The sequence below is a fragment of the Molothrus ater genome, chromosome 20 (genome assembly GCF_012460135.2).
Source record: "Molothrus ater isolate BHLD 08-10-18 breed brown headed cowbird chromosome 20, BPBGC_Mater_1.1, whole genome shotgun sequence".
Lineage (NCBI taxonomy): Eukaryota > Metazoa > Chordata > Aves > Passeriformes > Icteridae > Molothrus > Molothrus ater.
This window is the reverse complement of record NC_050497.2, coordinates 6,380,303-6,407,951: the sequence shown is the minus strand read 5'-3', so window position 1 is coordinate 6,407,951 and position 27,649 is coordinate 6,380,303. Positions and strand designations below refer to the sequence as shown.

Genomic DNA, 27,649 nt, shown 5'->3' with positions numbered 1-27,649 from the left:
CTAGCAAATCCTGCCCCTTGACTCGCTGCCTTTCAGTCTGAGCATGTGCTGGGCAGTTTCCCCTGGGTACATCTTCACACCTCTCCACATTGCATTAAATCTTCTGCTTGATAGCTCAGCACTGTGAGCTTGTGGAGCCCTGTTTAACTTTGGCTGCCTCAACTATTTGGTATCACCTTTGCCTGACCACTGATTCCTCTTGTTTTGGGTGCTCGGTGCCTGCTCTGCACCTGTGGGCCTTTGCTCCCTGGAAAGTGCTCTACAATCTGATGGTTTATTTCTACCCTTTGATTTCTTTCAGCTCAATTTCTGTGCAGAATCTGACCCTCCTTGCTACCTCTTAATTCAATTTCTGCCCAGGCTGCTTGTCCAGGCCAGGTGGGGAAACCACAGAGGCTGGTGATGGAAGACTCGGGTCCCTATCACATGCACTGACACGTCTCTACTCAGTAAAATATTTATTCCTCCATTATTTCACAAGAGTTGTTTTTACAAAAACCTTACAAAAATTTCCAAAACACAGACATGCAGAAGAAAAAAACCAAATCCACCACGGATCTTGTTACAAGTAATTGAAATGTACAAATAGAAAGGGCGAGAGAGAGCTTAGATTACAATAATCCCTCGGTCCTGCTACCCCTCCATGGGTGCAATTTGTATCTCTTCTTGGTGAGTTCAGCACTGACTGACAAGCTGTGATAAGCTGCCAAAAGCACAGCAAAGGAGGGGCCCTAAGATTAGGAGCAAATGTTTTCAAATATATATATACATATAGATATTTAGTGAAGAAATATTTATTCCCTGCTTTTTTTAGGTTTACAGAAACAGCATCTGCAAACTATTAAATGGGTTTATTTTCATTAATGTTCTCAAAGAGGCAGCGACATTTATATCCCTGTGGTTTCATCTTGTATAACTGAAAAAAGAGCCCTGTGCTTTCCATGGGAATAGGACCCCCCTGGCCCCCTCCTCCTGCCCCAATGGTGTTTCTCAGGGTGGATGATTTGATCCACAGTGGATCCCTCTTCCCCCTGGCTTGGCAGGTCCCTGTGCAGTGTGGGGAGCTGGCATGACACATGGGAGGGATCCCAGCCCTGGAAATGCAGATAGGGGCAGAGGGTGGGTATTTAGGGTGACACTGGAGGAGGTGGACAGGGTCAGGCAGGCTGTGCCCTCTCCCTGCCTGCCAGGTTTGAGGAGGAGAACGTCGCTGTTCCCAAGTGTAGAGCAGAGAAGGCAGGGGCTGGAGGCAGGATGGAGGGGCTGGTTCACCCCCAGGCACAGGAGATGGTTCTCCCATCAGGTCTCCAGCTCTGGGTGCTGGGTGAGTCCCCTCATGGTGGCATTGCCTGGGGTGCAGCTGATGGCCCTGGTGTCACAGCCACTGGGTCCCACATGCAGCTGCAGTGACAGCCCCAGTGGGAATGGGAGAGGATGCTCCTGGGAGCTCTGGGGACTCAGGTGGGCACTTTGTAGCTGTGGCACTTTCAGCGTCGGTGTCACCAGCCAGAGGATGTTTACCTGGAGGAGGCACCTCAGCAATTGCTCTAATTGTCCTCAGATCCATTGCTGCAGCCCCCAAACCAACCCCTTCTAGGGAAGCAGGGCCGTGTCTTCTCTGCCCAGGCCACCCCTCTGAGCTGGTGGTGTCCCCATGCTTGGCTGGTGGCTCTTTCCAGTGGCTGAGGAAAGGGTGATGTGGTTTCCAGTGGGCTTTGTCCACAGGGACACCACACCTCCACCACCCCAGCTGTGGAACTGGCAGGGGAAGGTGGAGGCTGCATCTCCCCACAGCTCAGCCCCATGGCTTAGGGCCAGGCTGCCCACCCCGTGTCCATCCCCTGCACGTCCCACCTTGGAACCTCATTAGGCTGCGCAGCAGGGTGGGATGAGGGGGAAACCATTTCCTTTCTGCAAAACCAAGAAAGCCTCCCCCCATGGAGCCGCCGGCCCCAGAGCCCCGAGCACATCTGCGGAGCTGCCGACGGGGAGGCTGTGCCTCCGGAAGGCGAAGCCTTCGTTGGCACGAAGCGCTGGGAGCCGCCTACTCAGCTGAAACCCAACAGCTTTTTCCAATTTTCTCATTCCCTGGGACTGCTCAATGACCTGGGGCTCTGCAGAATCGCTGGCAAATCCACCGAGGCAGGGCAGCGGTGCCTGCCTGGGGATTGGTGATGCATCCCCGGCTCATGGGAGAGCTCACAAGCTCCAGGAGGGTCTGTTGAGGTGCTGCAGCTCTGCTTGCCCCTCTGGGAAGGGACAAAGCCTGATGCCATCGGCATAGACAGCTCATAAATGCAGGAAGCACAGTGCAGAGGGCTGGCCAAGACTGGCCATGGCATGGGTGAGCCATCAGCTTCCCAAAGCCCCAAACTTGGGGAGGTCCCAAACCCCACACTGTGGCTGGGGTTGCACAAAGAAACAAACACATGGATCAGCTTTGGCACACACAGTTGAGCGCCACAAGTCACAGCCTGGTGGAAAGGGGGGCCCGTGATCCTCCCACAGTGTCCCTGCGGGAGGAGAAGACCCAATAACTCTTTGGCTCTCTGGGCAAGATACCCAAATTGGTCAAATCCAATAGTCCAAGATCCTTCCATGTTTGGAAGCAAATTCTTGTTCCCTTGGCAAGTCTGTTTGTCCTCAAAGAGCGTGTGGGGGGTATGTGTGTATATATAGCCGTTATTATAAGGGTGTGCGGAAAAGCAAGTTTCTAACCAAGTTCGCTCCATATGTGGCTATAATTATGTGCCACTTCGGCCTGGGACTGACTTTACCTTCAGAAGGGAAGGGAAGAGGAGAGAAGATGCTGAGACATTGGATGAGTGGCATGTGTGTTGGGCAGGCGGCGGATTTGTCCTAGGCCTGGCACGGGAGCTCCACGCTGTATCCTGGAGGAGGCCACGGGATGGGCTTTGCCCTGCTCAGTTTACGGTCGGCACCTGGTTCTGATGGAGGCTGAACTCTTTGGCCTTGAGGCGCAGGCTGGCGATGCTGTTGGCCATGTTCACCCCCTGGGTGGGCGTTGCGGTCCCGCTGGAGCTGTAGGAGGGCACAGTGCTGCAGGGAGGGAGCAGGGAGCAATGAGGAATGGCCCATGGAGAAGACCCCATGCCCTTTGTGGTCCTGCTGTCTTCCCAGGCCAGGCTAGCTGTTCCCTGTTGGAGATCTCTCACAAGAACAGCCAAGGCTTCAGCATTTTTATGGGCTTGGATGGATGTGGGAACCCCTCAAACTATGCACCAGGAGGCCCTGCTTTGTGCTTTTGGATGTGATGGCTGAACATGAACAGCTGGGAACCAGAAGGGACCCATGCCACCTCCTGTGCCGAGATGTGGGAAGGGTCAGCACGAGGCCAAGCAAATCCCTTGCAAGGACCAGGGCGCCTGCTCCAGCCCCAAAATGCAAGGAGGCAGAGAAGCCTGCTCAGCATTGGGCAGTGGATGCTCAGACAGAGTTTAAATGATTCCAAAGCCAAGCTCACACGAGCTCCTTTTGGCCTCATAAAACTCCCCAAATCCCCAGCAGTGGCACAGGGCTGCATCCCTGGGGCAGTGGAGCGGTCTCTAGGCAGCCCTGCCCCGTGGCCACCTCCTCCCCAGCTTGTCCAGAGCCTCCACCTACCTGTACGGGGAGGTGCTGGTCCACGAGAGATACTCAGGGGTCAGTGCAGTGGGTCGTGGTGCCATGGGCTGCTCAATGGCTGCTTCCTGGCTGTAGGATTTGAGCAGGGATGCCGATCTGTTGGCCAGCATCGCCCTCTCGTTACGGCGGAACTTGGCCCTCCGGTTCTGAAACCACACCTGTGATGGGGAAAGGTGGAAAGGTGGTCAGAGGGGACCCAGTGCACTCAGGGATGTCCCAACCATCTGTCCTATGGGTTGTGGTGATGTGCAGGATGAAACAAGGGAAGGGACAGTCCCTGCTCCTGCCTGGGGCGAGGCAGAGGTGTTGCTTTCTCCCACACAAACCTGTGCTCACCTGGACTCTGGCCTCGCTGAGGTTGACCCTTCTGGCCAGCTCCTCCCGCACGAAGGCGTCGGGGTAGTGCGTCCTCTCAAAGACCCTCTCCAGAGCCTGCAGCTGGCTGCTGTTGAAGGTGGTGCGGTTCCTCCTCTGCTTCTTCTTCCTCTTGGCTGCCCCGCAGCTTGGGCTCAGGCTCTCACCTGTGGGGAAGGAACAGAAGCCACATGAGAGCCAGACCTGTGTGAGACCCCCTGACCAGCCAAGCCCAAGCCCTCCTGGGGGTCTGCAGTGTCCTGCCAGCCATGCTCCCTCCAGGCACCTGGGACTCTCTGGGGATATGTGCAACCCTGTGATGTCCATGAGAATCAAAACCTGTTTTGGGACCTGCTGGAGCTTAGGGTAAACCCCAAAATTTACCAAGGCCTGTGGTGGTTTCACATCTGGCTAAACCATGCTGACCTGATTTTGAATACCAGTCCCAGTGTATTCTGGGGCTGCACTTGATCCAAACTGGAGCTCAGCTCTTGCTAAGACTTCAAGTCAAGCTTTCATGAATGGTGATGAAAATCCAGCACCAAAACACCCCCAAGATGTGGGTCTGAGCTCCCACCTCCAGCACCCCCTGAGGCCCCAGCTGTGGCATGTCCCCAAGGTGACACAGGACTGCAGCCAAGCATCTGCTCTTCCAACGCTGCTCCTAAGAGCTCGGAGCGAGCGGCACCGCGTCTCGCAGGGCTCAGCCTCCGCAGTGTTTATTTCTGGCTTTGCTGCCTCATGGAAACATGAAGCTGAGGGTGTAGTCTGGTTTCTCAGTATTGATCTTGGGCTGTCAGCCAGGCTGAGATTAATCTCCTCTTTGTCACTAATATCATAAGGTTTGGGCAATTTTGTGAAGCCTTTTTCCGAGACACCCAGTCAGCTCCTGCAAAGGCTCCGTGGGGAGCACAGCTCGCTGTCGTTCTCCCTTGTGGAGGTACTGGTTAATGGTTCTTTCTGTTCATAAAGCATCTGGATCCAATCTGTACCTACTGGTGGGAAAGCATTCTGGAATTATTTGAAATGTTAATATTTTTATGGCATCCTGATTCATGGCAGGGGTATGTTGGGTCTTTCTGCTCTGTATCATTGCAGAGGCCAGGGTGGCAGAACTCACCACTCCCTGAGTATGCTCACAAATTTAATACTTGCTAATAATATTAATTGTGATACTTATTTAATAAGTCTAGCATTTTCAGATAATGCTTGAGCAACAAAGTTTCAAGACACCATCAAGCTGTTGAGCAGGAGGAAACTTCCAAGATCTTTAAGGCCAGAAAAACCTTCTTGCACCTTAACTCTGAATAATTCAAGCCATGAAACATCCAACAGCAAGCTTCTCATCAAGTCCCTAGGACTCCTATGTGCCCAACTACATCATTCTCCCAAGGCCTCTCTGCAGCCACTGGTATTTCTCTGGGTCTTTAATTGTGCTGTAGGTGCAACTTGGCCTTGGTTGACCATCAACAATCTGTGATCTTGTATTTTGGACATGGTCTTCTTGGTTGGGTGAAGACACGATGGACAGTGCCTGAAACATGTGTGGGTTTGAGACCCTTTCCCCAGCCAGGAAACCACGGGCTGCCCTTCACCACCAATTGTGTCTAAAGGCTCACAAATAAAATTCTCAGAATTCCCTCCAGCACTTCCTCCTGCAGCTTCAAATGTTCTGCCAGTTTCTGCTTTCCAGTTGCCCCTTTTAGTTAAACTCCTTTTTTGGTCCTGTTTTCCTCCAGCGAGCTAACGAGCCGCTGGATTAAAATACATGAAGTCCAGCCATGGCTGTCCCTGAGTTTTCTGGGAGCTTGGGACTGAAATGGGAACCATCAGGCTGGGAAAGAGCTACATACAGGATGTAACAGGGTGAGAGGTTTCCTTGTGGGTTTATGACCATGCCACAGGGCTTCTGGGGAAATGGTACATCAGGGTTTGGTTCAAAATAGTCACAAGGGCACCCACTGCCCCTCACCAAACTGGCAGTGATTTCAACAGAACCCTGGGAAATGTATAAATAAAATTTATAAACCCCCTTTGGCTCCATCCTCAATTTAAACCTGGCTATAGGACTTTTCCATAGTGCTGATTTCCCTTGCCCACTCTAATTTGGCTGAAAGAAAGGAGGAAGAGGAAAGTTTTTTGAAATTAACTCTCAATCCAGTTCTGTAGGATCTGCCCACATTTCTGGCTGGTCTTTATCTCCCCAAACCCACAGAAGGAAGAGCTAAACAGCCACAGGAGACAAGTGGTGCTGAGTGCTTCCCATATGGGGCTGGCAGTAATGCTGGGGTCGAAGTTTAGGACTGGACTTGGATCAGGATGTGTCCAAGCACCAGCTGTTCCTGGGTTTTTGGCGACCTGCAAACCCTGGGCCATGCTGGTTTTGGGGCATTTTGTTCAGCCCCTATTGCTGCTTTTAATGGAGGGACCTTCCACACCTTTTCCAGGGCATCTCTCCATGGCAGGGAGGCAGCTCCACACATGGAGTTCCTGCCTGGATCCTCTGCTCTGCCCAGGGATGAGCCTTGGTAATGCATCAGCATCTTTTCCTCATTAGCTCAGGCATTGCAGGCCTGTGGGAGCAGGCAGATGCCACCCTAATTGCTGGTGGTGAATGTCTGACAGGTTTACAGGGTACAGGATCTCCTCTATCAGAGATGCTTTAATAACCCCAAATCAACTTCCCAAAAAGGAGCATGGCTCAATTCTCTGTGGCATCAGTGAAGGGATGGGAAGGGGGATGAGTTGAGTCCCCTGAAGACGCCCTGTCCTCCCACTGCCATCAGGGGGACTTGGATTTAACCAGACCTGCTGACACCTTGATGGAAGAATCAGAAGCCAGTTCCCCAGCCTGATGGGCACCCAGGAATAAGAGTTTGTAATTGCACAACGTTAAAACCAGCTTCCCACCATCACTGTTCTGTCCCAAAGCAGTGCTTAGGGAGGCTATGGAGAAAGCCAAACCCTTGCCTTTGTCAAGTATAATTTGGGGGTTCATTTGGGCTGAAGGGACCAGCTTGGTTGTCCAACCCTGAGGTCAGAGGGGCTCCTGAGCCTTCCCCCCAGCCTCCTTCCCTGTATTTATCTTCCACTGATTACAATTTCCGCTGAAAGGAAAAGAAATGCAGGGAAAGGGGGAAAACAGGGGGGATAACGTTACTGAGTAACGAAAGATGACATGAGGGGGAGGATGGGGAGAGGGAGGCACAGGGGCTTTGCACAGAGCAGGATGGGCCCAATGTGCACCACAAAAAAGCCTTAAATTGCCCCAGACTGTTAGGAAAGACAGGAGACTTTCCACCCGTGGTGTGGATGAGTTTTGGGGTGCTGGATGTGGCCTGGGTCACCTCCAGCCTCCTCTCTGGGCTGTCCTGCCTCAGGCAGTGCTGCCTGAGAGCTGCAGAGAGCCTGGGGACAGCTCTGTGCCCTACAGATGCCATGGGGTGCTGGGGTCACCCCAAAACCCTTCTCCCCGTGGGAGCACCAGTGCTGGCAAGCCTGGACCGTGCCACAGGGAGAACTTGGGAGCAAAGGCAGCACCACCCCCGGGTCAGAGCCGGGCTGGTTCAGCTGGGCACCAACCAAGCCCCCTTCTCCCACTCCTGCCTGTGCCCTCTGTGCTTCCATTAGTTTTCCACAGGAAGGACTCAGCAGTCTCAGCCTTGGTGCTGGGCTTGCCCTCGCACTGGCAGGGCCCCCAGCCTCCCACAGCTGCTGTTGAGCACTGTAAAGAGGTGATTTTCACTGGATTTCCACCAAGGCTTTGGGTTTGACTAAGAGCTCCATTAGTGCACAGTAAATGGGCTCAGAGCAGCTGTGATCCTGATCAACCAGCACCCACAGTCCCAGCAGCTCTCCTGCCTGACCCCAGAAACACAGGCAGGGATCCTGCCTTGGGATGTCTCTCAGGGATGGGCTTCATTGCCAGCCATGCTCAGTCTCCCCTCTGGACACCCAGTTTGGGGCATTTATTTGCAAAATGCCCATCCAGAGTGAGGTGTTTGCCCAGCACCACCCCTGCTACCCCAGCCAGCTGCCAGCCTGTCTCTTCCCCAGGGGATGCTGCAAACCCCGCTCCCTATCAGTACCACCACATCTGGGACAAGTTTTCCTGACTCCAACTCCACCACTCGGCTTTGGGGTGCAAGTTTCCCCATTTTTCAGGTCAGAAGGCAGCAAGTTCAACCCTCTCATGCAAAAAAGCCCAGGCTACATCTCCTCCAATGTGTTTCATTTTCCACTGCACCGCAGCCCCCACGGCCCTGAAACGTTTTCTGTCATTAAATTATTTCACACGTTCCGTTTATTTGGAGCAGTTTGCCAAAGACCCTTTAAGCTTTAAATTTTTCACACCCCCCCCCCCAGCCAAAATGATCAAATCTGCTGTACCATTTACTTCCCTACTACGCCTGGAATGGCATTTTTTTCCTTCTTTTTTCTTCTTGGGTATAATTTAAGGGTTGAAATAGCCTGGAGGGAATTAGCTGTAAATTCTTCCTAAGACAAATAAATTCAGCCCTCTAAGTTTCTACGTTTTTCAAACTGTTGAGAGACATTTTGGGTTTGTTTTACTTGAAATAATGATCGTGGCATATCTGACCCTCAGGCTGCGGCCGACTCTAGCCAAATAAATAGCTTTTATTAATTAAGGTTTATCCTTAACAAATAAAACCCCAATTTGATCTCGGCCGGCTGAATTAGCAAAAATAAACAATGGGTTCTCTGGGCACTTGATGTGGATTTAACAAATTAACGCTGGGCCTTCATCAGGGAAGCCGCAGGGTGGTGGAGGTCTTTTACAGCCAAGAAATCCTTTGGAAAAACAATGTCTTTCGTTTCTCCCATGGTCTCTCTCGGTAAACATGTGCACTCCCTTCATCCCTTCGTACTCGGGGGAGCGAGGAGAGCTCCGGCCATGACGTCTGCCAGAGCTTCATGTGCAATTGTTTAACTTCTCCTCTAAATCATGGGGAGGGAGCGCTTCCCCTCGGACTGCAGAGAGCTGGAGCAGAGCTCTGGGCTTTGGGAATGGCCCCTCCATGGTGTGTGCCCACTCCAGCTCTGCTCTGTTCCACAGCCTTCAGCTGAGGTGGGATTTGGGGGTGCATGGACTGCCAAGTGCAGGGGACGCCTCTTTCCAGCAGCCACTTCCAACACTGCCCTGCCTTGGGATGCAGCTGGGAACAGCCTGGGAGCCCAGGGGGGTTTACAGGCCCATACCAGGGCTTTGGAAGGAGGAGGAATAGTAGGAGGGATGCTCCAGAGGCCAAAGGGAAGCTGGGCACTTGTCCCTGCTCATGGGCACAGGAAGGACAGGGTTTGTGGCAGTAGGGATGGTGGGAGATGCCTACACCACAACAAGTCTTTAATCTCCCCAAATCAGCTTGGAAAGCCTGGGGGGCTGAGAAGCAGCCAGGAACCTGCCCCTCCACATGTTCTGAGTCACCCAGGTATGGTTCCTTTCCTGCACCCAGCCATGAGCCCAGCCTGGGTGCACAGGAGCAGCACCAGCAAAACCACATTGGTGAAACTCCCATTTTCTGCATAGTTTCACCCCATTTTCTGCACTGCTTCACCCCAGTACCCAGGGGAGAAGCTTTTGGGGCCACCAAGCCCTGCCCTCAGGACGCCAGCCCCAGCTTTACTTAGCATGAGGTCCAAAGCCATCCTGGGAACAGCCATGGATATGGGGGACAGGGCATCCCTGGGGAACAAGGGCTGTCAGCCCCTCCCCAGGCTCCCACCTCCTCTTCCTCACCCACTTCCCCTCCCTGTCCCCCTCCAGCCCAGCCCAGCCTCACAAAGACCCCGGGAATGCTGAAGGCTCTGGGGGGAGGTTGAAGCTGGGGGGGTCCAAATGTGCTGAGTCCGAAGGAAACTTTCCCGGCTCAAGTGGCGAACATGAAAAATTTAAGAGAGGGGCAAGTCCCAGCTACTGGAGAAACATTACAGCGAAATGTTTCCGAGGATGTTTCACCTCATTAATTGTGAAAAAACTGAAACGCTGACACGTTTTTACAGGCTGCCAGTTTTGCTGGGGGAAAAGTGTCTCTGTTAAAAAGGAGCAGCAAAAGTCTGGACCAAGAAAGAGGCCAAGGCTGTCCCGGGGGGGCCTTAGCCTGTGCTCACTGACAGGCAGCAGCAGCCTGTTTTATGGTTATAGAGCTGCCTCTGCACCAGCTAGAAACCACCCAGCACCACAGCTTGCTACCCCCAGCCACACAGACACACACTATTTGGGAAGATCCTGCCCAGCAGTGCTGCAGCCCCAGGGATGCTCCATGCACACCCTGCACCCCCAGAGCTCTGGAGGTTTTCCCCTTGCACCCCTGAATGGTGTGTGGTGTCTGAGCACCCATCACAGCACATCCAGCTAAAAGACAGAACAAGCCAGGAAGGTCCTGGCTGAGCCAGCAGCATCCCTGCATCCCAGTGGGGATGTGTCCAGCCTGTGCTGGTAACCCAGTGGTGGCACTGAATCCTTTTTTCAGCTCATTATTAGTGCAGCAAAATCATTGGGAACATGATGCTTAGATGGGTACTGGGAAAAGAAAGATTATGAAAAGGAAGATCCCCATGTCATGAGACACTGCTTCCCTCAGGGGTGGCTCCAGCCCAGAGTGAGCCACCAAATTCACTGTTGAGAGCTGTGAGTGGGTTCAGAGCTGGCTCTGGAGTCAGGGCAGCCAAGCTGCAAAACCCAGGTGCACAAGAGGGGGAAGATCAGGAAGTCACCTGTGACTTCCTGAAGTGAGGCAGTGAGGAAGGAGGAAGATAATGAAAAGAATGAAGAAGGGAAGCAGAGACTCTTGTGCTGTGATTTAAAGACGATGCCCTGGAAGCTGAAAGCTGCTGAAATCCAAAGGGCTGCAGCAAAGGCCCTGAGTGCTCAGGAGTCCCTGAACATTCCCAGCACTTCCCACCATGCCAGAGGCTCCTGCACAGCCCAGCACAGGCTCACCCAGCTGAGGCCAGGCCCCAGGAATGGTGTTTTGGCACAGCCAGCTCCTGCGTCAGCGGAAGCATTTAATGAATTAATTGCAGCCACATTCCCTGAAGGAGGAGGCAGGGGTGGTGGGATGCTGTCAAGCCTCAGGAAGGGGCTGGGGAACATCTTTGGCCACAAAGCTCTGGTGGGAGTGAGAGGAGCAGGCTGAGCAGCACAAGAAATTCCTGTCCACTCTCCCAGGGATCTGGGAGAGTCGGTGCCATCACCCACCCTTTACCTGGGCTGGGAACTGCCTGTGACAGACCTTTGGGGAAGGTGACAGGGACACACCACTGGCTGGGGATGCAGCCCAGCCTCCTGGCCCCAGCCCCAATGCAGCCCACAGAGCCTGGCACCACCAGCACCCCCTGACAGCTCCAGAAACAGCTCCGGAGACAGCCCCGAGAGCTGCGACAGCGCCGGCGCCCAGCGCGGCTCTGGCTGTGCCTCCCCACCCGCCCGGCTCCTGCACCCCGGGAGCTGGAGCAGGGCCATTGTGGGGCCGTTGTGGGGCCGTTGTGGGGCCGTGGAGGGCCCGCAGGGCTCAGACTGCCTGGCTGTGCCCCGGCGGTGGCACCGGCCCAGGGCAGCCGGCCCCGAGCGCCAGCGCATCCCCCGGGCTCGGAGCTCTGCGAGGGAAATGTTCCCTCCCAGGGCTCTGCCAGCGTGCGGGGACCCAGCCTGGCTCGGGGCTTTCGGGAGCTGCCAGGAGCACCCCGTGGGTTCACAGGAGCCCGACACAATGGGCTGTCCCGGCTCCAGAGCCACCACTGCCTCCATTGTGTCAGCGCTCCAAGGGGAGGGAGCTGCAGGGGAGCTGAGCTGGGGCAAAGCTGCTCCGCAACGAGTACCCAAATTGCCCCTCGAGGAATGGCACAGTGAGGAGGAAAGGCTCCTGGAATGTCCACTGTCTGCACGGATTTGCTGGGTACAGCGGCTTGAAGAGGTCAGGATCTGGCAGGGTCTGGCATCGTCCCTGCTCATGGCAGGGGAATGTGCAACTCAAGGGGGTTTGCACCCCTCTGGGGTCCCTCTTGTCTTAATTGGGGCTGGGGTCACACAGAGCCTCCAAAAACTCATCCACGGTGGTGCCAGTCTGGGTGTCCCCTGCAAATGCCAAAGAGGGAGAGGGGAGACAGGACAGGAATCGGGATGGGTGCTCCTGCCTTCATGCAGGGATGCTCCGAGAGGCTGTGTCAGACCAAAGGGCTCCTCAGGAGGATGTTTGTGGCTGCAGGGCTGGGGGGAGCAGGAGCCAAAGCCCTCCCAGCACAGCCAAGTGCCTCAGGAAAAGACAGCGTGGTGGGTTTGACTGATCCCAGCCAAGTTCCGAGCAGCACCGACCAACGGGGGAGCAGGAATTTCCATTTTGTTCTCCTGTGAATTTGCCAACCCCCACGGTGGAGGCCCAGGGACCAACAAAAGGCTCTGGCTCTACCCCAGGCAGCACCAGCCAGGAGCCTTCCCGGCAAGGAGACATTCACTTGCTTTCATCTCCCAGCCAGGAGCCCTTCCTGGGGTGGGATGAGAGCAGTGCTGGGGCTCTCCTGCTCCTCACGCCACTGCAGCAGCCTGGGCTGCTCCTGGGGACGCTGCCCCTCGGGGGCACAGCCTCCCCCCTTTGCCAGCTCCTTACAACGGCCGTGGTGGCTCACAGATGTGTGAATCTGTGGCTCAGGGAAAGAGCCAGCCCAGAGCCTGTGGCCAAAATGCTGGGATTTGGGTCAGCCCCAGGCACCACAGCGAGGGGTCTGGGCAGAGGGAGCAGCCACGGTGGCTCCCCACAGGCACTGGAGGAGGGATGGAGGGACAGAGGCTGGGCCCTGCTGCCCTTCATCAGGGCTGAGCACGGAAGCTGCTCCCCTTCCCATCCTGCAGACCTTCCAGGCACCATTTGGTGCATCCACGATGCAGCCACAGAGGTGCCAACATCACTCACATGTGATATAACAGGTTACCTGGCTTCCCAGCTGGGCACAGACGTGTAATTAATTAACACTAATGAGACTTGTGCAAGCACTGGCCCAGGATAGCACCCGCTTTGCAAAGCACCACCAAAATCCTGGATTTAACTGCAAAGTGAGTTTTCCTGGGGGCTGGGAAGGGGATGGGGAGTCCCTAAGGCCATCATGGCTGTTGAGAGCTCCCTGGGACTTTTGCTCAGTGTTTGAAAAATAAAACTAAATCAGCTGGGGCTGCATAGCAGGAACGTTGTGTGGAGGGCTGGCTCCCAGCCAGGGACCCCTGGCATGGTGATCCCAGCCTTCCTCTCCTCCACAGCCCCCCCAAAAAGGTGGTTTCTTGAAATTTAATAGGCAAAAGCCCAAGCAAGCCAGCCCCAGTGGCATCTGGCACTGAAACCCAACACCAGCCCCACGAGGTTAAAGCAGAGACTCCATTGCATCAGGGTCACTGCCAAGGGGGGAAGGAGGCAGGCAGGGCCAAGGGGGAATGATGAGAACTCCCATGCTGTCCCCTCCTGCTGCCCACTGCCACTGCCCCAAATCCCTTTTCTTTTTTTGAGGCCCAAAGGGTGTTTTTCACACCCAGGCCAGCAAACCACTGAGCACCCATTTGATCAGTGAGCAGCAGCACCTGCTGAGAGCCACCAGCTGTGGAACCAGCGTGTCTGGCTGGGTGTGGGGTGGGTGTGAGCCCCCCTGGGAGCCCATCCCAGCCCTGGGAGCCCATCCCAGCCCTGCTCCAGGGGTTCCCTGCACGCACAGACGTCCCTGCAGCCCCTGCCAGCAGCAGCACCGCTGTCCTCCAGTCTGGTTTGCATTTGAGGTCGGTGGCCTCTCGCCAAATTTATTGTAAAACATTCATTTTAATAAGTGACTCGTATCTTTTTTTTTTTTTTTTTTTTTTAACCCAGCCTGGTTAACTGTTTCCAGGTTACAGCAGAACCTTGTATGGCGGGGACAGTGGGGACAGTGGGGACAGTGGGGACAGTGGGGACAGGATCACAGTCAGGTCACTGGGGGCAGGTGCCAGCCACGGGCATGACAGGATGGAGACAGGAACATCAGGGCCCTGCTCCTACAAAGGTCAGCAGAGCTGAGACCTCACCCTCATCCCTCCAAGCCTTCGTCCCTCCAGGTCCCCAGGGAGACCCTCCTGTCACACTGGGCACCCTGGCACTCTCATACAGAACTAAAACTTACTGCCCCAGGGGTAACTGGGTCATGTCAAACATGCAGAGGGCTTCCAGAAGTGAGCATTGCCTGGTAGTTTAGTTTCAACATTTGTTTTAAGTTTTATAAACCTCTAATACTAATAGAAATGCTTGAGTGTCTTTTAATTTAAATGAAAACAGTTTTTTTTAAATTTAAAAATTCCCCTGAGGTATTTACAACCCCCAAGTTACAGCCATGTGGCCAGCCCAGATGAGAAAGTGAAATTGGTGAGGAAGGAGCGTGGCAGCTGCCCCAGCCCAGCCCTGTAGTGGCCGTCCCCATGTCACCTGTGTCCCCTGCACAGACTCTGCTTCACACCTTTGCTGGGTGCATGGGATCCATGGGTCCACCAGCCCCATGAGCTGCCAGCCACAGCTGTCCCCAGCAGGATGGCATCTGTCTGTCTTTCCTGCCTTCCTTCTGTCCTTCCATTTTTGTCTCCTGTATGGAGCACAGTGGCTTTGGGGACAGGAGCTGCCCATGACCCATCCTGTGCCCTCCTCAGCTGTGCTGCTGCAGGACCAGGCCCTTTGCACCCCAGTGCTGTGCCTGGGGTCCCCTAAGTGCTCCCCTACTACTGCCACCCCCAAGTGACCCCTGACAGCCCTGGCAGTGTCCCATGTGCATCCTGGGGTGCAACATAACCCCCCCACTTGGCAATGCCCTGCAGCACCTGGGGTACAGCGTGATTCCCCTGAATGGCTCAGTGCCACATGCCACCCCCTGCAATGGCCTGAACGGCTTGGGGTGCTGTGGAACCCCAGCACACACACCTGGCATTGCCCTGAACGGCTTGGGGTGCTGTGGAACCCCAGCACACACACCTGGTATTGCCCTGTACAGTTTGGGGTGCAGCACAATCCCCCCCACCAGCCATACCCTGCATGGCCTGGCACAATGCCGACCCCCTGCACACCTTGGGGTGCAGAGCAGCCCCTCCAAACACCCAGTGCAATGCCCTGAGCAGCCCCAGGCTCAGCTCAGCTCCCCCTGGGTGCCGTTCCCATCCCGGGGGTGCCGTTCCCATCCCTGGGTGCCATTTCCATTCCAGGGTGCCCTGCCCATTCCGGGGTGCCCTGCTCATCCCGGGGGTGCCGTTCCCATCCCGGGGGTGCCATTCCCATTCCGGGGGTGCCATTCCCAGCCCGGGGGTGCCGTTCCCAGCCCGGGCTGGCCCAGGCCCCCGAGCCCCCCGGTTCCGGTGCCAGCGCTGCCCCGGGCGGGCTGCGGAGGCTGCGGGGAGCCCCGGGCTGTGCCCCCTCCCCACATGTGCCCCGCTGCCATGTGCTCCCCGCCGCTCCCCCGGCTCCCCTGCCATGTGCACTCCAGTTTCCTTGCGTGTGAAGCCTGCAGCCTCTCGGATTCAGTGGCTGGAAAGGATGGCGCCTCTCCACATCTGGTTCAATGCGCGAGCCTGGCGCCTGGCTTAGCCACAGTCTCCATTCAGAGACACACAGACTTTAATAGACTCATACAATTCTTCCTGATCTATCACTGCAGCCGCAGCTGAAAAGCTGCTTTATTATATGCGCTCAAAGGGGGATGAGGAGGGAAGGGGAGGGGGCCGGCGGCTGGCGCTGCCGCTCTCTGAAGGCTCCCAGCCCGCCCGGCATCCCCCGGGACCTGAACTGTCCCCCCAGCCCTGCCCGGCCTCCCAGGGGCTGCTTTCCCCCCCAAACCGCAGGAAAGAGCAGCAGAGCAGCCTCATTATCCCTCCTGCTCAATTAACACCCTCCGAGCTGCCGCTTGCACCCGCACGGCGCACGGCTGGGGCTGAAGGGACGAGGTGGCAAAGGGGACCCAGGATGTCCCCAGGGTGTCCCCAGGGTGTCCCCAGGATGGCTTCACAACCCCACAAGCTGCAGCAATTCCCCCAATTCCTGCAACATCAGCATCGCGTTTATCCCGCAATTCCCCGAGCGAGCACCGGGAGCTGCCCGGGGCTCGGGGCTGCCCCGCGGAGCCCCCGCGGGTCCCGGTACCGGGGCTGGCTCTGCCGGGACGCCGGGGCCAGGGAGGCTCTGCCGAGGGATGCTGAGCACGGACAGGGCGTTTGTCGGCCGTGGGAAGGCTGGAAAACACCGCCCGCGGTCATGCGTCCCTCGGGCAAAGGCGAACATCGGGAATGCCTCGAGGGCGAGGGGAGGAATTTCTGTGTTAGTTCTCGGAAATTCAGGGTTGTGCGGTGAAAAACAAGTAGTTTGGTAGTTTTGGGGTAGTCCTGGTCAACAGGCATCGGAAAACTGCCTTGAAACCTCAAATCAGGCCTTTCTCCCCAACACTTTGCTGTTCCCATCCTCCCTGGCCCTTCTGGGCATCACCAAGGCCAGGCAGGGGTGGCTGCCTCTGCCCACCACACTTCCACTCTGCTCCAAATTGCTTTTTGCAGCCAGGAAAAACCTGATCTGCATTAAGCCTGGTCTAAATCCTCGCTCAGCCCATAACCCACTGCCCCAGCATTTTAAAGGATGCTCTGACCCAGTTCCCTGGCTCAGGGATTCCATCCTGGAACGACAACTCCCTCCAGCCTCTGCTCATGCTGCAGGGAGGGAATGAGGTGCCAGTGTGGGGACACCAACCCCAAAGCACCCGGGTCCCATCCTGCTTCAAACTCATCCCCTCGGCTCAAGGATTTGACAGCTCTGGGGAGAGAATTCCCCCTGGCTGGAGGAAATCAGCCCTGGGTGAGGGGGGGATCAGCCCCACTCCCTGGGAGGGAGGAGGGTTTCTAACACACAGCCTCAGAGCCCCAAATCATTTCATCAGCCTCCCAGCTACAGACACACGCCCAGGCTCTCTTAAAATGCTGATTCGTTGAAATTCACCCATCTTGGCTGCACGGAGTCGAAATTTCATATTTTTCCTGTGAATCAGCCCCATTCCCTGAAATAACAGCCCAAAAGAGAGGGAAAATAGTCTTGCACTGAGCTGTTGCTGGTCGAGTGAGACATAACAGCCCAGGGGGGGACAGGCAAGGTGTCCCTGCACCCCAGCACCCTCCTGGGCTGGGCATGGCTGTCTCAGGGGGGTCTGGGCTGCTGCTGGGAACTAAAGCACATCAGTGGGTGCTGCCAGGGCTCCCAGGGGACTGGGGCAAAGCTTTGTGTCCCCACAACATGCAGGACCCCTCCAGTGTCCCCTCTGGACACTGCCAGGCCGTGATTCTCCTTGCTGGAAAGGGTTTCAGAAGGAGCATCCCCCAGAGCAATGCCCGCCAAAACCCAGCTCACTGGGGGTGCTGAGCACAGAAGAATCCCAGCAATGAGAAGTCAGGGAGAAAAGTGATTTTCCTGGCCCAGCCAAGGCTGCTCCAGCTCTTGGGCTCCCCCAGCCAGAGGGTTCCCATCTCCCCAGGTCCTGAGTTGGGATTTTTCCCCTTTGCCCTCTGGCAGCAGCTCTCCCAGCACAGCAGTGAGCACGTGTGGGGACCCCACAGAGCCCTGCAGGGCTGCAGGAACGTGCTGGGATGTGTTTGCTGTGCCCTGGGGAGGGCTCAGTGTGGGCAGGGCAACTTCCAGGGGCCCCTCTGCAGCCCAGAGCCCCCCAAGCTGGGGCAGGGGGAGCCTGGACTCCAGGTGGGGGTGCTCAGCTCATATGGGGGCAAATTTCCCCCAAATGAGAGTCCTGATGTCAGCAAGAGCCTGAGAGCAGCCCAGGGCACAGGGAAGGTCAGGATGGTGACCCGGTGTCACCACAGGAGGAGCAGGAGGGGGCGTGGATGTCACTGTGGGAGGAGTGGGGTGGCGAGTGTGTGTCACCCTGCAGGGCTGGGGGCACAGGGGAGCACAGAGGGGTGGAACCAGGGTGAACCCCAGGCCAGAAGCTCTGTGAGCCCCGGGGCCTCTCCCAGCTGTGCCCCCAACCCTGCCTGTGCCTGGCAGTGGTTTGTGCTGCTCTGGCTGCTTCTGCAGGGAGCTGACCCCATTCAGCCCCTATCCTGTGCCATGGGAGAGCAGCACTCCCACCCCACAGCAGTTTCTGGGTAGATGAGACCTGAGGAACCACTTTCCTCTTGTCCAGGGCAGGGGACCATGTGCAGGACAAGAACCACGGCGAGGGTGTCGCTGTTAGGGAGGGGAAGCCTGGCTGCAGAACACTGCAGGTTGTCCCCTGTCCCCTGTCCCCTGTCCCCTGCATCAGCCTGGGGTGCACAGCAGGGATCCCTCCTCACAGCCCCTTCACCTGACTGGGATGGGCTGGGCTCCCTGCGAGTGGCTGAAAAGCTCTGGGTGAGCTGGGACCTGTCAGGCCCATCCATCATCCATCCATCCATCCATCCATCCATCCATCCATCCATCCATCCATCATCCATCCATCCATCCATCCATCCATCCATCCATCCATCCATCCATCCATCATCCATCCATCCATCCTTCCATCCATCATTAATCCATCCATCCATCCATCCATCCATCCATCCATCCATCCATCCATCCATCATCCATCCATCATCCATCCATCCATCCATCATCCATCCATCCCTCCATCCATCATCCATCCATCCATCCATCCATCCATCCATCCATCCATCCATCCATCCATCCATCCCTCCATCCATCCATCCATCCATCCATCCATCCATCCATCCATCCATCCATCCATCCATCCCTCCATCCATCCATCCATCCATCCATCCATCCATCCATCCATCCATCCATCCATCCCTCCATCCATCCATCCATCCCTCCATCCATCATCCATCCATCCATCCATCCATCCATCATCCATCCATCCCTCCATCCATCATCCATCCATCCATCCATCCATCCATCATCCATCCATCCATCCATCCATAATCCATCCATCCATCCATCATCCATCCATCCCTCCATCCATCCATCCATCCATCCATCCATCCATCCATCCATCCATCCATCATCCATCCCTCCATCCATCCATCCATCCATCCATCCATCCATCCCTCCATCCATCCATCATCCATCCATCATCCATCCATCATCCATCCATCCCTCCATCCATCATCCATCCATCATCCATCCATCATCCATCCATCCCTCCATCCATCCATCCATCCATCCATCCATCCATCCATCCATCCATCCATCCATCATCCATCCATCCATCCATCCATCCATCCATCCATCCATCCATCCATCCATCCATCCATCCATCATCCATCCATCCATCCATCCATCCATCCATCCATCCATCCATCCATCATCCATCCATCCATCCATCCATCCATCCATCCATCCATCCATCCATCCATCCATCCATCCATCCTCCCAGTAAGCAAAAACCACCGTGGAGGGCTGGGAGGTGGCCAGGCTGGGGAGCTCCCACACGGATTAATTGGTGCTTACTCACTAATTGCTGCTGGATGCTGCACTGGGGACCTGCCAGCACCACACACTGGACACGCACTGTCCCCTCCCCTGGGGCCATCCTGCTCCAGCAGCCCCAAGGGCACTTGGGGAAAAACCCCTGTCCTGAGGTCTGCAACTCTCAGAGCCCCCCGGGCAGGGGGGTCCCCAGGCAGGCACTGGGGACAGGGAGGGTGATGTCTGTCACTGAGAGCAAGGATGGCTTCTGTCCTGGTGCCACCCACCAGGCTGGGCTGGCCTTACAAGGACACAGAGGATTCGCCTCCCCCTCTGCTTCAGATGCCAACAGGGACTGTCCCCAGCCAGGGCCCTGCAGGAGATCTGCCAGGCCCCCCCAGCTGGGGCTGTTTTGGGGAGCAGTGAGGGGTGATGGGTGCTGTAAACGCTGCACCCCAGCCCTGCTGCCCCCTCCAGTGTATCCCAACCCCATCCCACAGGCCATGGCCAGCACGGTGGTGCCACCCTGAGCAGCAGGGACCTCTCCTTGGAGAGCTGAGCCACATCCATCAGATAATTCCCAAAGCCTCCTCCCCTCCACGGGGGCTGTGTTGGGGTCCCTACACACTGCCTGTCCCTGGTCTGGCATCCAGAAACCAGGGAAAGCCTCCCAGCACAGCAGCCTGGAGGGTGCCCAGCAGTTTTGGGGCTGTGGAAAGCAGGTGGGTGCTGGAGAGAGAGGTCTGGTGGGTCTGGGGTTAGGGAGGCCTCAGCTGTGTCCCTGTGCCCATGGCCCAGTCTCACTGAGCACAGGGGATCAGCCAGGAGTTAATGACACTGGGTTTAGCTGTGGCATCTCTGTGCACAGATGTCCCCAAAGGCACATCCTGGCCACGGGGGTACAGAGCTGCCTCCTGCCAGCACAGCCACAGAGGCCAAGGTGTCCCTGAGCTGTGCCCATGGCTGATGGGGACAAGTGGTATTTGGGAAGGCAGAGCAGCACAGCCAAACCTTGTCCTGTGAGCCAGGGCCAGCACAGTCCCTGGATTTGGACACCACAGGGACATCAGCTGGGATGGCTCTGCCTCAAGAAAGGTACCCAAGCCCTGGGGGGTGTTTGGGGCTACCTGGGGCAATCAGCCACCACTTTAACTCCAGGACTAAGACCTCTTTCCCCTCTGATACCAGGTCCCTGTCCCTCCCTGCCTCGCCTCTCCCTTTTCAGCTGCTCTGGTTTTCATAAATTAAAGCAAATTTGTTGCAACAACATCTTAATGCCCTCTGCCCCTTTGGGTGCTGCTTCTCCTCTCCTCTCCTGCATCACTGCTCAGCTCAGCATCCTCACAGCCCCAGAACAGGTCAGAGGGCCCAGGGGATGAGGAAGGGGCTCAAGGCACTGTTCTGAAAGTGGGGCGTCCGGGGGCCACCACACCTCCCCATCCCACTGCCAGGTCCCAGTGGCTGTAGCCAAATAAATGGTCAATGCATGCCAAAAAATCCTCTTGGAGGGGCCACAGCTCAGCTGTGACAAAAGTGACTCTTTCTGAGTGTTCAGCCCCAAAGCGGTGCCGGAGCCAGTGCACGACTCCCTCTCCCATCCCCAGGCGGCACCAAAAGTAAGTTCATTGTTTGAAAAGCCATCAGTCAAGGCTTGCTGGCTAAAATTACCCTCCTGCTTTATCATCTTGAGAACATTAAGGGCTGTTGTTAACAGATGTTTCGCGTTACACATTATTTGTTAGTCTAATGAAAGGAGGTGAACAAGCTTTCAAGACCTCAGAAGTTGTGCCGAAGGTTTTCCATGGGAGGCTGTTGCACCACTCCAGGGGAGAATGAAGATGAAGATGAGGGTGTGAATGAGCTCTCACCACCCTGTTGACTTTTCCTTGCTCTTGCCTGGCTTGTGGGATTTCTGATTTTTGGGTGTCATGAGAGCAATGTGTTGCACAGATATTTGTATTCACAGTCCCAGGAGGATGCTCTGGGTACACTCAGGGCCAGTTTGGGGCTGTGGCCAAGGCAGGGGCTGAGCATCCCGCTGGGTAGAGAGGGAGCTGGGCATGGCTTTGGTCCCCAGGAGCCTCCACAGTGCCAGGGGAAGGGATGCCAGCCCTGCAAGGGGCTCCTGGAGGGGAGGTGTGCCAGGGGCCCCGGACATGGGGCTGCCTCCAGGGCTGAATCCCCTTCTGCAGAGAATAAATCCCTGCCCTGAGCTTCTCTGGCTGTGCCAGCCTCGGGAAAGCTCTCACTGCAGCTTCCCTGGGGAAGGGGAGGGGGTTCTGTTGAGGTCTCAGCCTGCTGGGCACAGCCTGGGGCTGCCTGAAGCATCCTTGTGCCGGCTCTGCCAGCACAGCCCCCGTGAGCCCTGCCTGGTGCAGGGTCCCACAGCTTCACAGCAGCTTCAGGGGTCCCACAGCTTCACAGCAGCTTCAGGGCTGCTCTTCCTCCACAAAGACCCCGAAGGGCTCCTGGCTGGAGCTCAGAGCCACATCCTGCAGAGAGATGCAGGGGCACCGTGGCCACTTGTGTTCATAACAAACCCACTGCCAGCAGCTGTGGGGCTCCACACCTGCCTCTGGCAGGAAAACCCCACGATGGTTGAAGAGGAAGAGGAGAGCAAATGCCAAGAGGCTGTTCTATTTCAGGATGCCAGTAAAAGATAGCGTTACCAGTAGGAGTTCCTTTGCTGTCATCGCAGATCTGGAGCAAAAGGCTGATGCTCACAAAGGCAGAACATTTGCCTGGTATTTTGGGTCTTCCCATCTCAATTTAGGAAATTGCATCCCAGTTAAGGCGGTGGCAGCAGGTAAGGGTCTCAAAGGTCCAGCTTTGCGTGCACCCAGGTTCTTGTCTCTGTTTCCTTGTTCTCTTCTTGCCCACTGCTCTCAGCTCCTGGGTATTTTTCAACATCAGAAATGCTTCAGCTGCTGCTCAGCCTGTCAGAGCATCCCAGATGCTGGTGGTGCCTCCATCCATGCCAGCTTGCCAGAACAGGTGCTAATGGGAAATATCTCACGTGGACCAGCACTGCTGGGATCTGCAGAGCAAACCCCAGGGCCCCTGCCTGGGAGGAATGGGTTTTAGGGTGAAGAACAGGCTGGTGGTGATCGTGCAGCCTCTCACTCTGTTTTTTGCATCATGCTGGGTCCACGCTGGGTTCTCTGGGTGCATCAGGAGCCCAGCAGGGCAGTTGTTTCTCTGCTGCTTTGCAGACAGCCCTGTGAGACTGGGCTGGGTTTCCCAAAGCTGTGCTGACCCCAACATGGAATACTGTCCCCCTACAGCCCCACAGGCAGGAGAAACCCTCCCCACAACCCCACAGCCACTGCCGAAAGTACACACAAAACCCAAGGGAAAGGGAGGGAGGAAAATAACACTGAAAATACCAGATACCATCCCAAAAAGCAGCGCCCAGCCCTCAGCAAGGCAGAAGAGGCTGGGGGCTCAGTGGGGTTGCTCCATGAAGGGAGGAGGTTGTGCAGGGAATGAGCTGTGGGCTGGAGAAAGATGCTGCAGAGCTGCACACAGTGTAGGAGCCAGGGGAGGGGACACAGAGAGCACCGGGGGGATTGAAGGGACTGAGCCCCCTTCAGCAGCACAGATTCCCGGCTGGGCTGTCAGCACCCCAGGGCTGTAGGAAACAAGCCTGGGGTAGCACAGCCCAGCCAGGACAGTTCTGGGGAATGTCACCCCTCGGGGAGGGCACCCGGCCCGGGCTCTGGGCATGGGGGCTCTGCCCCCTCTCTGTCACCTCTGTGTCCCGAGGGACACTCGGCCTCGGGGGGCTCTGGGGGCCGTCGGCTGCCTCGGCTCTGTGGCTTTGCCACAGGAATGGGGCGAACCCTGCTCACCCCCGCGCCAGGAGCGGAGCGGGGATGCGCGGGACCGGCGGAGATGCGGGCGGGATTGTCCCGTTAAAAACGCGCCTCCGGCCAGGACCGAGCGCCATGAAACCGCGTCCCGGCTCGGTCCCGCTCTCTTGTCCCAGCCCCGGCTCTGTCCCCGCTGATGCCGGAGTCGCGCAGCTGCGACCGCCGGGACGGGACCCGCAGTGTCCCCGTGCCCGCAGTGTCCCGGTGCCCGCGGCCCCGCCGGGCCGGCCCCGCTCCCCGCGCCCGGAAACCGAGACCGGGAGCTCCGGGGGACATGGGGACCCCGCAGGCCACGCAGCCCCGGCACGGACCGACTTCCCGGGAGCGCCCCGGACCCGACACCTCCGGTGCCGGCGAGGAGGCGGCCGGTGCAGGGTCCCTGTGCTCCCTGTCCCGGGTGCGGGGTCCCCGTGCTCCCTGTCCCGCTGCGGGGTCCCTGTGTCCCTGCCCGGGTGCGGGGTCCCTCTCTCACGGTGCGGGGTCCCTCTCCCCCAGCTGTCGGGGGGTCGCCACCTCGCCGCTCGCCTCCACCCGCTCCCCCCGCTCTCCCACCCCACTGCGGGGGGACACCGACCCCCTTAGTCCGGGGTGCCCTTCCCGCGGCAGGGGGACACGGCGGGGACACCCCATCCCCAAGGCTGCCCCATCCCGGCCCGGCGGGACTCACCGTCCTGGGGCGCTGCCTCGCTGCCGCTGCTGCCTCCCGACGGCTCCGGGATGGCCTTGCCGCCACCGGCGGGCGGGGGACCGGCCGCGGGGGTCCCGTTCATACCGGCCGCCACCTCCTCCAGGTCCAGGAGGTGGCTCACGCTGAAGTTTTTCCGGCTTTGAGCGTTTTCGGGCGGCTCCGGGCCGCGCACGGCGCCGGGGGCGAACGGCTTGTCCATGGCAAAGGCTGGCGCCGAGTCCATGGCTCCCACCCCCAGCCCGCAGCCCAGCCCGAGGTGCCGGGCCGCTCCCCGGCCCCCTTCCCCTTTCCCACCCACCCCCCCACCAAAAAAAAAAAGGAAAAAAAAAAAAAGAGAAAAATTAAAATAATTATAATTTTTTTTTTTTAAATAAGGGGGGAAAAAAATCACGGCTGCCCTGAGTCCGGCTCCCTCCCCAGCCCCTGTTCCGCCTTGTGCTGACGTCTGGGGAAAAAACCACGCTCCCAGCCCAAACTTTCTTCCCCGGCTCTTTGCTCTGGAGCTGTTCAAACAAACGCCCCTGCTCTGAGCCGAGCGGGGCGGCCCCTCAACCCCCCCGGCCCTGCGACCTGCCCCCCTGCCAGGGACCGAGCCCCGCCGGCAGCCGAGCCGCGGAAAGGGGGGCAGAGAGGGGGGCAGAGAGGGGGGCAGAGCCGCTTCCCCCCCCTCCTTCTCTCCCCCCCTTATCCCATCCGCATCGCCCCCCCCAGCCCTGTTTTAAGTGCTTCTATCAACAAGTGTAAGTGGCTGCGCTCCGTGGGGAGGGATGGGGTGGGCTGGCCGAGGGGCTGGAGGGAGAGGTGACCCGCAGGTTAGCGGGGGACACGGCCCCCCTCCACCTCCAACCACCCCCCTCCTCCGGTCCCCATCAACCCCGCAGCAAGGTCACCTCCCCTGGGAAAAGCCCGGCTCTCTCGCCTTAATGAGATAATTACGTCCTGCACCACAGTTAAAAACTCATAGGCTGCTTCCCTTGGGGTTAGAAAGAAACCTCCCTAATGAAAACCAGCCACCGGGAACAAGGAGTTTTTCCTCTTTAAAATTATATATATTTATATATATGTATGCATGCACGCAGATATGCAGGGAGGAGGCAGTGGGAGGGAGGGAGGAGAGGGGCAGACCCCGGGGCTGGTTGCTGGTGTCCGGAGAGCGCTGGGCTCGGGGCGATGAGCAGAAATCGAAGAGGTTAAACAATTTTTCCTTCCCCTCGATTCCAGCCGCTCTCCTGCCCCGCCGCTGCGGGGACATTTGGACAGGGCTGCGCTGGGTTCCACGCGAAACCTCCGAGCGAGGTGGGCCGGCTCTGAGCTCATAAACATCCCCGCTCCAGCACGGCCGAGGGAGGCAAACCCCTGGCTGAGTTATTTTAACATTTGTCGAAAGCTTTTCTTGCGCTCCCTTCCCCTCCAGTCGGAGGCGTGCGGATTTTTAAGGCAGCCAGCGCTGCCAAATCTGATCTTCCTGACGGGGAAGCGCCTTCCCAGAGCTCTCCAGCTTGGAAGGGGCGCAGCTGAAGGCAGATTTTGGCTCTCTCCAGCTCGGCGGGGGGCTCCTCCAGAGTGCAAACAAGCCAGCCCAACCTCCCTTCCCCCTTTTTATTGTGGGGGGGTCCGTTTGTCGGTCTGTCGGTCCGGTTTGCGGCCCTAGGGGCGCTCTGGGAGCCAGCCCCGGTGTCGGGTTCTGTCCCCTCCTCGGCTGTGTAAATCCCGGGCTGCTGTCACGCTGTCACACTGTCCCTGCTCCTGCTTTCCCCCGGGATGCTCCCAAGGATGGGAGGTTCGGCCCTGTCCCCCCCGTGCCCACTGCACTTCTGCACTCCGTGTGCATTTTAGAACACAAATAAATTGCCAGCAGCCCCCCTGGCTGCTCCTACTCCGGGAGGGGATGGCTGCATCACTCCTGGCACCACCAGGCTCTGGGGGACCCAGCACAGCCTCGTGCCACCCCTCCCTTTCTCAATCTCCTTTTTTCCACCGTGACTGCAGGGACAGACCCTCCCCAGGATGGGGATGACCCCATGTCCAGGAAAAGCTGCGCCAGGACCAGCCCTGGCAGTGACCCTTCAGCAGTGGGCACTGGCTGTCCCCAGGGCAGTGGGGACCCCCCTCCCTGGGGTGCCCCAGCCCCCCCTCTTGGCTCCAGGGCTGGCAACAGCTTGCTGTGATTATTTTGGGGGTGGCTGCTCTTGGCCCATGGAGGGGCAAGGGCAGGAGAGGGGGGATGGAGCAGCCCCATCCCCGTTTATAACCCTCTTTCTCCTCCTCCTCCTTGTTTAGGGCCAGACCTTATTCTTGAACTGTCTGGCTTTTCCAGGGGAGACAGCTTTCCCTCAGTCCGTGGCATTAAATAATTAAATGGAGGGAATAATCGTCGGTGAAACCCCCTTGGGTTCGCACTTCCTCGGGCCCTGTGATTGCTGATATTTTTTTGGTTGAAATATGACCTTTTTTATGATCAAAGGGGATCAGAGTTCCAAAGGAAAGTTAAAAAAAAAAAAAAAGAAAAAAAAAAAGAGGGCAAGCATTTTCTTTTTTTCCCAGTCCTAGCGGTCTGGTAAAGTTTCTTTAGACATGCAAAGATTTACACACCTTTCTGCAGGGTGCCTTAAATTACCCTCCAACTCTTTACACATTTCCATGAGCAGAGCAAGAACAGTAAGTCATTGAGAAATTAACTGGCCTTTCAGTAATATCCCCTGTCGGCCTTTCAGAAGGAGAATGTCTAATGACTTTTTTGAAGTAGAGGTCAGGGTTTGCTTTTTTTAAATAAAACAATCTGTATTAATGCAATTTCCTTTTTAGCTGTAGGATTTGCCCTTTTTTTCCCTCAGCATTGTTTTTTCAACACCACCAGCCACACGAGGCATCCCAAGCAAGACCTGGTTGGTTGAAACACACACTCCTGGTGTTTCCTAACCCACTTGTGCAAGCTCTTCTCCTTTATTTTTTTGGTAAAAATTGTGGTTTAAAGTGGACTTCGAAGCTGGCAAGGTGACTCTTGGCTTTGGGCCAAACGTGGGTTTTGGGGCAGGGGCAAAGCTGAGCAGGTTTGCTTTGCCTGGCACCAGCAGCTGGGTTTTGCTGAGCTGGGTGTGAGCTCTGAGTCTGGCTTTGCTGGGCCAGAGCTGCTGATGAACCAGAGGCACTGAACTGGCAGGGCTGTGCTGGGCTCCTCAGGGTTCTGCAGCCCTTGGGATGGATGGAGCTTCTGTTTGCCAGTCCTTCATCTTCCTCTCAAAAGAAAAAGGTTTCAAATACTATATATTTTTTTGGTAATCTCACTTTGTGTTTTCCTAGGGGTTTCCCGATATTTCTCTCACGCTGTGCCAACACCTTGTACTTCCCTGGTGCTCAGCAGGGCAGGGATCTGGATGTGCTCTGCCAGCCCCAGCCCCTCCTCACCCCAAAACCATGGGCTGGGGCACTGCAGCCTCCTTGGACACTGCCTGGGATGGGATGGTGCTGCTCTTTGTGGCACCCAGGTGTTCCCTCCTAAGATTCCCAAAATGTTGCCCTGTGGATGTTCTGGTGCGGAGAGGCTGGGCTGGCTCACCCCCAGCTGAAGGATTTTCTGGCTGTGGAGCTGCACCTCAGCTGCTCTGGAGGATGCTCAGAGGGGACCGTGGGGGATGGTGGGAGCC

The 27,649-nt window shown here is 56.9% G+C and overlaps 1 protein-coding gene across 1 annotated transcript; it reads right to left on the bottom strand.

Moving 5' to 3' along the window:
- Positions 1–443: 443 nt before the first annotated feature.
- PRRX2 (paired related homeobox 2) lies at positions 444–24,228 on the bottom strand. Its single transcript, XM_036393657.1, has 4 exons — positions 23,985–24,228; positions 3,982–4,166; positions 3,625–3,803; positions 444–3,060 (listed from the first exon to the last, which is right to left on the bottom strand). The coding sequence occupies exons 1-4, from the start codon at positions 24,226–24,228 to the stop codon at positions 2,925–2,927; spliced, it is 744 nt and encodes a 247-aa protein (XP_036249550.1). The 3' UTR covers positions 444–2,924.
- Positions 24,229–27,649: the final 3,421 nt, after the last annotated feature.

Excerpts from the sequence above, each read along its gene's own strand:
- PRRX2 (XM_036393657.1), bottom strand. The coding sequence starts at position 24,228 with ATGGACTCGGCGCCAGCCTTTGCCATGGACAAGCCGTTCGCCCCCGGC. Across the intron at positions 4,167-23,984 it reads CGAGGCAGCGCCCCAGGACG|GTGAGAGCCTGAGCCCAAGC; the intron begins GTGAGTCCCGCC and ends CCTTCCCCACAG. Across the intron at positions 3,061-3,624 it reads ACCAGCACCTCCCCGTACAG|CACTGTGCCCTCCTACAGCT; the intron begins GTAGGTGGAGGC and ends CCCTCCCTGCAG.